Source organism: Xenopus laevis, chromosome 7L (genome assembly GCF_017654675.1).
Source record: "Xenopus laevis strain J_2021 chromosome 7L, Xenopus_laevis_v10.1, whole genome shotgun sequence".
Classification (NCBI taxonomy): Eukaryota; Metazoa; Chordata; class Amphibia; order Anura; family Pipidae; genus Xenopus; species Xenopus laevis.
Window position 1 is genome coordinate 45,994,485 of NC_054383.1, and position 9,892 is coordinate 46,004,376.

The following is a 9,892-nucleotide window of genomic DNA, read 5'->3' on the forward strand; positions in this document are numbered from 1 at the left end:
TTTTCGAAACAATATAACTATAATCAAAGTACATTTTCTCCTTGCATCTTGATATATTGCCTTCATATATATTTTTATGTATTGAGACATTGAAATGTAAGGCATGTATGATGAGTAACTGCACAAGAGTATCCAGTCAAAACATCTGTTCTGTGCTGAAGATAAGATGATTTTTTCCCTCCAGTGTACCTTTAAAATCCCCAGGAAAGCAGAGAGTAATATGCAAATGATCTATCAGAGAGCTGTGCTTAGAAGCTCCTTGAGCAGTGTAATGTACTTTTGTTTACTGTTCTAAAGTACATTTCAAAACTGCTATAAAGAGTGTTGTTTTATTTTCGTATCACAGTATGAAAAAATATAGCTTTTTATGATATTATAATTATTTAGTGTCCAGAGCCTTTCATTGCGTGACGACACACTCTTGATGTCAAGCGTAACAAGCTTTTTGTTTTTTTTACATTTGGCAAACTCACTGAACAGGAGCAGTTTAACATATCATAAAAAAAAATACATTTTATTGTGCCAGAGTAACATTTAGTAAGGTACTCTACCTTTTAAAGTACATAGAGGAGAACAACAGGTCCCAGGCAAGGTAGAATATCCAAGTCTTCACAGAAAGTAGAGAACCCATGAAACAACAGAACAATGTACCCCTTAAAGGGGCTGTATAAACCTTGTTCCTCATGAGTGCGTGGAATGTGTTATATGCCAAACATACTTTTTGCCTAGTGTTTTAATTACAAAATATCTATGGTTGATAGAGCTAAGGAGGTAGATCTATTGCATCTCTGATATTTGCCATAGTCCAATATCAATGAGAAAAGCAGAGCGTAAAGCTGGTCATAGACGCAAAGATACCGTCGTATGAAACAAAGGTTTGTACGATTTTCGGACCGGGTGGGGGAGTGTCCTGACATTTTTCATACAATGGCAATTGGTTGTTCAGTCATACGGACAGGTTGAAAGATTTATATCGGCTACCAATAAGATCTCTGCATATATTGCCTATCTGACGATATGAATGGGAGTTTGTCACTACTATTTGTCAAACATAGTATGATTGCTGTCTGTCAATTAATGGCCAGAACATCGTCTGATTTGGTATTTTTCCTGCTTTTCGAGTTAGTCGCACAAAGATGGAATTCTGCACATCTATGGCCAGCTTAAAGGAGAAGGAAAGCTACAGAGGCATTTTATTGCCAATAGATTTGCTGCAATAGTGCAAGCTAGAATGCTATATTTAATCTGTAGAATGTTTTACCATACCTGAGTAAACAGCTCTAGAAGATCTCTGTTTGGTTAGGAAAGCAGCTGTCAAATTAGCTTGGTGTGACATCACTTCCTGCATATTAGCTTGGTGTCAGTCTCTCCCTGTTCGCTCATTGCTCTGGGCTCAGTTTACAGCAGAGAAGGGAGGGGGGGAGGAGCAAACTGAGCATGCTCACTCCCAGGGCAAGGAAGCCATAGACGTGCAGATTTACCTTCATAACGGACGAACGATTGTTCGGTGCCATCTCCCGACCTGAAACTAACCATTCAGATCAAATAAAGTAGTAAAAGAACAGATCAGACGATTTTCTGCCCCAGATCGGCAGTACATGCAGTGATATTATCGGTAGGCGACAGAAAATTTCTAACATGTCCGATCGTCATGGCAGCTTTAAGCTGAAGGCAGGAAGTCTGATACAGAAGCTCATGTGTACACAATTGAAGGAAAGAAATACTGTGTTAATTTTGACAGAGACTGTCTTTTGACTCAGAGCAGCATTACTTTGAGGGTTACTGGTATATTTAGGTGGACCTTTCTGATAAGGCTTACTTAGTTTTAACCTTTCCTTCTCCTTTAAGGGTTGCTTGACATTAAATGCATTTAGTCGTATTGTTGTAGGCAAAATCCTGTTTTTACTTCAGAAGCGTATTTTAAAATTATAAAGATCAACTATTTGGGATACTGTAAGTAAGCCTGAATAAGGGAGCACCACCCCTAAATCAAAGAGAAACAGACAAATGGTGTGCAGGGTTATATGGATAAATAGTAGCACAAAAGAGAAAAAGATTAACCCTTAAAGTTGCACCACCCCATCTTTAAATCCGAGGACTCAAGGAGCAATAAAACTTAACTTTTAATAAATAAATTAAAACCGTAAGTCCAGAGGAGCGTTTAAAATAAGGTTAGGGACAGGGAGGCAAAGAACCCGAATTCAAATGGGCAAAAAAGTACACAGCATACAGTGGGTGTTTGGGATGTCAAAGAGTAACCCACGAGCCTACAAATGTAAATACTGGTAAGTCACATACAATCATTTAATCAGCCATAAGTCGGGGTAAACCTTGTATGATGGCTTTTTTTTTTCTCTTTTGTGCTACTATTTGGGATACTGTGCTCTTTCTTTATACAACCTGGTTGAAAATATGAACAAAGCTAATGTTATTAAGAGCATTGTAGTAAAACTATAATGTACATTTGAGAAGGACAGGGCAGTATAAAAGGAACATATTGTACAGAACCTCAAACCTTTAAAGGAGACATATTGTGTGAAAAATCAAAAATGTACCAGTGCATTAAACTCATTTAGATATAGAAGGAATGTGCTTTAAAAAGTTATGTTTCTGGTTACTTTATTGAGAATTTCTGCAAAAATCCCTACTAGTCCCGACCATCTGTTCCACTTCCTGCTCCCTGAATGCCCAGGCTCTGCAGGGGAGCCTCACTGCATTGTAGGATAGGAACCAATAAGCAGCTAGCAGGACCTGATAGGGTTGTGATTGGCTGCCCCCCTCCTACTGTTCTTCTGGCAGTGATTGTTGGGACACGCCCACCCCTCATTTGAAACCGAGACCAGTGAACATCTATAGGGTGCTTTAATAAAGGGGCTATTTTTAAAGATATTCATTTTTAGCAGAATGTGAGACCAACACCATATAGTATACATAATTGCCTACAAAATGTTTTTGTCGTTTATCCTATGTCTCCTTTTAGCTTAGATGATTTGAGAAGAAATGAAATTTCTATCTATACTTAAATGTTTAAGCTTTTGTCTTTATTTATTTATTTTGCATGACTGGACTGCTGTCTCTTCAGTGTCTTTTTTTTTTTTTATGTATAAAAAGAGGAGATCGTTTTTTTGTTTTTTTGATTTAAACAAGTCAGGCTTACAATTAGGGAAACATTCCAATGTTTTATGCTCAGATAATATATAAGTGTTTTTTATTTACATATATACTTTTCTTTTTGCTTTTTACAGCCTCAAGTACTACAGTGTTCCAGCAGCAACCCCAGTTCCTCAGATATCATCACGGGAAAAATAATAACACAAGCACATCAAGAGGACCCAAGAAAACATGGAGAACTGGTCCAGAACCCATGCTGTAAGATTGGGGTTGGTGGTAGCATCTCCAAAGTCCCTGAAAATGAGCTGAGTGCTTTACTGAGTACTCAATTGAAAATCATTGATGTCGAAGACAGTCCCGAAGAGTCTACAAACACAGATAAGCATGCTCAAACTCCTGGACAGCTTGATAGTAAGAAACATTTAGAAAATAAAAAGCTTAATTTTAATGTTCTGCCAACTGTAGCAGTGGATGCAAAAAGACATTTTCAGTCCAGATCAGTGACTAAACCCATGTCTTTATCATCATTGACTGGGCAAATTCCAAGACCAATGACTTTAAACCTCATAAAGCCCAAAAAACACACAAATGTTGCAAGTCAAGAAATTACTAATTCTCAAATACAGCTAGCTTGCACCAATCTCCTTCCTTCACAATCACCAAATTGTCCCCAGTCTATGGTACAAGAAAAACAACAGCTAGTTAATAATGATCATTTTGTAGGTCAAGATACTATAAATGATTCATCAGAAACAGCCTCAAGCATACTAGAAAAACAATTTGTTAATGCAAACCAAAATAACTTAATACAGAGTAATCCGGGATCAAGACCACAAGATCCTATAATGCCCAATTGTACTTCAAAATTACCAACCTCAGGATCCACCCAACAGGTACCAGCAATTGAATATTCTCAGCAGCCACACAAACAGATCCCCAAAGGATCCATGCTAAGACCACCAAGTAGTTTTGCTTCTAAACTTAAGAAACCAAGTAGTCCTAAGCCTGATACTGTACACTTGGCACCTGCACCTCGTGAATCTCCTATATCCCCTTGCAAAACCACATCTTCAGTCATACCCAGGCCATCTTCTAAAAAAGATATTCTAGAAGAAGCTGTGGATAGTGCAGCTTTGAAACGGCAATCGCGTCTCCCTCAACCAAAGACACGTTAAGAAGGAAAAAAACAAATAATTTTATATACATTAAATACATTTTATATAATATCTCTGAGTTGATAAATGTAACTTGGTGTATTAACATTTTAATGCATAATTATTAATGCTATTGTTTACTAAGATGAGAAACTTTTCGTTTTTGTTAGAATTTTCTAATCTAATTTCATCTGATTTTCTTTCAATTGCATATGTTTGTGTGGCCTTGGTTTAAATCCAGTGACTTTTCTTTTCACCATTGCATGGTTACACAACTTTATGGAACTTTGGTTTGCTTCAATTTTTCAATTCTTGGAAGGTATAATGTATATGTGTATGGACCCCTCAATCATTCATTTATTTTTTCAGCTTCCCAAGGTAAATTCTTTGGTTTTCTGTACTAAAAGAAAACATACACATTTACTTGCTTAGTTTATTAACATTGAATTATTCATCTCTGCTTGCTGGTAATATCTGTGTGATTTTTCAAATAATTGTCACAATTGCTTTTATTTCCAAGAAAGAATAATGTATACTAATATATATAGTATGGATCATATATTTATGAGTAATGTATATTTAATGTCCCCATCATTTTTTTCCTGAGAGCTGCAAGTATATATAACATATTTAATTATTTGATGACAATAATTGTATTTATTTAAACTTCTCAGAATTGCTTAAAGATGACTTGCATTTTGCACATTACCCAGTTTCATCTGGTTTTCAAAAGTCTTTTATCCATACATAGAAAGCACTAACAGAATCCTGAATGCTTCCCCTGGTGGTGGCTTTTTTTAATCCTAGAAATTGGGACCAAAATAAATGCTATATTGGGGAATGTATATACTGGGGACAGTATGGTCAAAAGAAAACAATGAAAATGGTTGCATAGAGCACATATATTCTTATAGGTTTTTATTTTTGTTATGCATCTTATATTATGGGGTGCTTTTTTTTTTTTAGATAACTTGGTAATAATTTATTTTCAGTTCATTACTGTTGTACCAGGAAATAAAAGTTATGTTATTTTGAAATCTTTCTGAAGGAGATGTGGTCAAGTCATAGAATTTTTTTGCAGCAAGCATTTTCAACAGTTTGCTATATATATATAACTTTTGTTATTTAGTCTTTTTCAGATTTCCTTCCATCATAAGTTATGTGTTGAACTTAAATCATTTTATCAGAAATACCTTTCCTAGTAGAGCTGGAAAAACCTTCATGCTACTTATAACTATAAATAAATGGTCTTTATTATTTAGATACCTGTTTTTGAGGAAGGTTAAAGGGGAGCTATCGCAAAAATTAAAATTTTATATAAGCTTCAGCACACTGAAAAAAACTTTCTAAATACAATCAATTAAAAATTCTGCATAATTTCTGAAATAATTAAGTTTATCTTTACTATCCCCCTCTCGGCATCTGTTTCTCTTCATTCTGTCTTCATGCAGGAGTTGGGTGTCAGATATTCATTGATAGTGACATTGACAGATCCAAAATATCTTTCCTAGCAGATGTATTAGAGCTCACGCAAATAAGTGATTCTAGTACAAACAAAATCTAACAAAATAACTGACTTTTCCACAAATTCTGCGTGTAGAGAGACAGGATTTCCAGGCAAAAGGAGCCCCCCTATAAGATATATTGGATCTAACTGTCAATGAATATTCTACACCCAACTCCTGCATGAAGAGAGAATGAAGAGAAACAGATGCTGAGAGAGAAACAGTGAATATAAATGTGATTATTTAATAAATGGTATATAATTTTTAATTGATTGTGTTTATAAAGTTTCCAATTACAGTGTGCTAAAGCTTATATTAAATTTTCATGATAGTTTTCTTTAAAAAAAAAAAAAAAAAACAGTCGAATCAAATGGCATTACTCCTGTTTAAAAGAAGACCCCATTTTGTACTTGATGTTCACCAACCCAGTATATCCATGGTAATCATTTTTAAAAAGAGCCTTCCCCTGAAATCACCTGCTTCACAAGTTATTGATACAAGGTCTCAGACCACTACTGGTATTGTAAAGTTCCCAAGATTTCCTGACATATTCCATTCTAGATCAGGTCAACCTGAGAAACTAAGCTTGTAATTGTAGTTCATATTTTATATTGAATGTAAATGCAATCTAGTTTTTCCCTTCAGATATTTAATGGAAAAAAAATCCCTGTTTTTTGTTTTTCTTATGCAGAAATGTATAGCTTGAATGAAAATAGAAAAACATAAATATTTTAGGCTGTTCATAAACCTTTACAATAAACTGCATTTACATGATTAATGTGGTTTTCTGTAGTGGTAAGTTAAGAAGCACTAATATTGCTTTTAAAAAGGTTATGGAACAAAGGTTACTTCTAATAATTTTACAACAGGAGGTATATTATTTATTATAATACACAAGTTTTAGTGAGTCATGTGACAGAAATGACATCATCATTTTAATCAGAAAAAATCTTTATTTCATGCACACAGGGACACAGGGAAAAAAATCTTTAGTTTGCGATCAACGTTTCAGCCCTCGCTTTGTGACTTTTAATAATTTTTTGACACCCCCAAAGTATTAAGTTTGTTACCTTTGAAATCACAAGATAAAAACCAGAATGTCAGAAGCAATTAAAGCAGCTTCTTTAAATTATTCTTCTTCTTTAAATATTCAATTTGACTGAAAATGCAGCTTCATGCTATAATACTATTAACAAAATTTGTATTTTTACAACCCTGATCTTTTTTTCCATTAATTTCTAAGAAAACCATGGAAATGAACAAACAAGGAAACCTATACACAGCTAGTCCATTACAGTATTAAGACCCTTGTTAGAAATATCCAAAAGGCTGTGAACTTGATAAAATCTTCCATTGATTGGCATTAAAGAACCGGTTTCCTTTCAACAATATGACATTAAATTAGTATAGAAAAGACATTCAAAAAATACAAAAACTGCATTTTGTGTTTTTTTTTTGTTTCTGTTGTGTGTTTTATTGTTTCTCTTGTTCACTGATACGTGCCTTGTTTGCAATCATTTTTGGAGGGAAACTTGATTCTTAAATTTAAACCAGTATTTTGTGTTGCATTCACTTTGAAGTTGTATAACCCTTTTAGATGAAGAGGTTCAGTTTACCTTTGACTTTATACTGGCTCTTTGGTTTTGGTGTGCTTGATTATTAAACAGATGCTATCAGAGATTTGCTGTTTTTACATGATTAAAATTGATAAAGCAGAAATAAAATTCCAGCTTCTCCTGCACATGAGCGTAATTAAGACAATTGTATTAGATTGAATGAAACAAGAAAGCACTTTCTTTAATTGAAAAACAATCTGTAACTTGTGGGGATTGTTTGTAGCATTTTTGACTCTAAAATACATTATGGCTTTTACTAAAAGCCTGTTCTTATAGTAAACTGTTGTTGGTCTTGGACGTTGTTCTTTGTGTATGAAACATTGCAAAGTAAATAGGGATTTGGGATGGTGAGTGGAGCTATAAAGGTAATGGAAAGTTAATTGTTACAGAGTAAACATTTCAAAGAAAGCTTTCACTTTCTAGCATGTTCCAATGTGGATCTTCCTATGTGTTTCACAAGGTTGTTCTAAAAAGGATAAAATATCACCTTTGTCAAAATGTTTTTCACCCTCCACTGCAACATATATTTATGCTTTTCACCCTGCAATTTCTAAAGGGACATGCCTCCTGAAGTTGTAGAACCAGTATTATGCACCTTTCATTGTAGAGCAGTAAAAAATAATAGTTGTCTTGAAATCAGATGTAGGAATAGTGAGTATGCCTGGAAATGAGAACTGAGATACACATAAATGGAACCTTTGTATCAATATTGATATTTGTTTTTGATCCTATAACAAATGTATGCTTCACTTAGACCTGCAATTAGCAATGTGCTTGGTAAGTACTGAACTGGTGCAAGTAACTTTTTCCATTTCAGATGAACCAATAAATGAAACCTTGGCAAAGCCAAAGCATACTTGCTGCAAAGTAATACAATTTGATGGCATTAAGCATTTCAATAAAATGTTTGTAGCTAAAGACAATTTAGACATATACAAGCCCAAACATTTCCAAATGGTTTTAGTGGGGTTTTTTTTCTACCACTTAGGCAGACCCATTTCTGTATAATGCTGCATTGCACTAATCCATTGTGGCAGTTTGTCATGTTTTCGCCTTCTGTAAATTGTGGTTGAAAATTTCCTTTACAGGCTATAAACTCAAAACCAGTGTTTCATGTGGCAGTGTGCATGTTCTTATACAGGGTCAGCGTTAATGTTATATTTGCTATTGGAATTACATTACCATGATTGCTTCTTTGATTTTTAAAAGGAATGTGTTGTACGGTTGAGTGCCTTCATTTGGTTGCTTATCGTATATGCTTGTGAATACATCTAATATGGTACTATTGAAATGTTAAATGGAAAAGTTGGATTGATTTTGCTACCGTAAAAGTCGAAAAGGATATACAAACATTTGCCTCCTAAGGGAGAACTAAAGCTTAACAACAGTAGAAATGCTTATACATTATGTTTTGGGCTTCTGTGCCAGTCCACAGCCCTTTAATAGTGACAATCTGTGCCTCAGAAGATGCCCTCAGTATCTCCTCATCTTCTTTTCTGCCAGTTTACAGCACTTACTCTGTGTGGCTGTTAACTATTTGAGCTTAGGGTCCGACCTACAATTATACTGTATATATGTAATATACATGTCACAATACAACACTGATTAGTAATACATTCTGGATTCCATTACTTGGCAGCTCTGAAACCTGTGTAGTTTGCATTATAATTTATTTTTCAGCCCTGTAACATCAGTTTATTTTATGCTTGCTGATCTGTGACGACCACTAAAGCTTAGCTTCTCAACAGCTGCCCAGACCGTACTGAGCATGTGCAGTGTCACTGACTCTCCTAACAAAATGCATTGGGGTGAGCTCCTGTGCACAACTTTGAACAGCTGGATCATTACCTTTGAACCTTTATTCAATGTATAAAATGTGTTTCCATGCATATTCATTTTTAGGGTTCAGTTCTGCTTTGAGTCTAATCACACATGAATTTTGGTTATGTATATTATGCCCAGAGGTCCTTGATCTTGCTTATGACTTGCTGCAGCAAGAAAGTCATTTAGTGTTACTGCATCCTAATAAGTTTAAAAGACTATTACATGCTGACCTAGGACAGATAAGTATTTAGGCTTGAAAAATACTGTAAACTTATTTAGCATGTTTTTTCACTCATTTTAGGCTACTCTAGAAGCTACTGAAACCAACATCTGTTCCTATATATATACTGTGCAATATCTTTTTAAAGCAAAGTCAAATGCTACTGTACTTTCAGAGTGTTAGAAAGATAAACTAAGATGATAATACACAAGGAAACAAAATGCACTTTATATGAGCTTTATTGCTTGGAGTTGTGCCTAAAATTATCAACTTGCCTCCTGTTGTTTGGCTTTCTTTCCATGTACAAATAATAAAAAAGTTTTTTGTAACCTGTTGCGTCTGTTTTGTGTTTAAGTACCTGATTGAAAATTTTCCCTGATTTTATATTTCCCCTGATTATTCAATGAGGTTCTACATTGTTACCATTTAATACCCATATAACAATGATTGTTGAAAATATGT

At 34.6% G+C, this 9,892-nt stretch overlaps 1 protein-coding gene across 5 annotated transcripts in view; it reads left to right on the plus strand.

The window, feature by feature from the left end:
- The window catches only part of ccser2.L (coiled-coil serine rich protein 2 L homeolog), a 95,835-nt gene extending 91,235 nt beyond the window's left edge, over positions 1–4,600 (plus strand). For 3 of the 5 annotated variants that reach the window (XM_041568904.1, XM_041568903.1, XM_018225506.2), the window contains one exon: positions 3,246–4,600. In XM_041568904.1, coding sequence (XP_041424838.1) covers positions 3,246–4,286 — 1,041 coding nt within the window. In that variant the 3' untranslated portion in view covers positions 4,287–4,600. The remainder of the gene's footprint in view (positions 1–3,245) is intronic. The other 2 variants (XM_041568905.1, XM_018225507.2) reach the window with 2 other exon arrangements.
- The last annotated feature ends 5,292 nt before the right edge of the window (positions 4,601–9,892 follow it).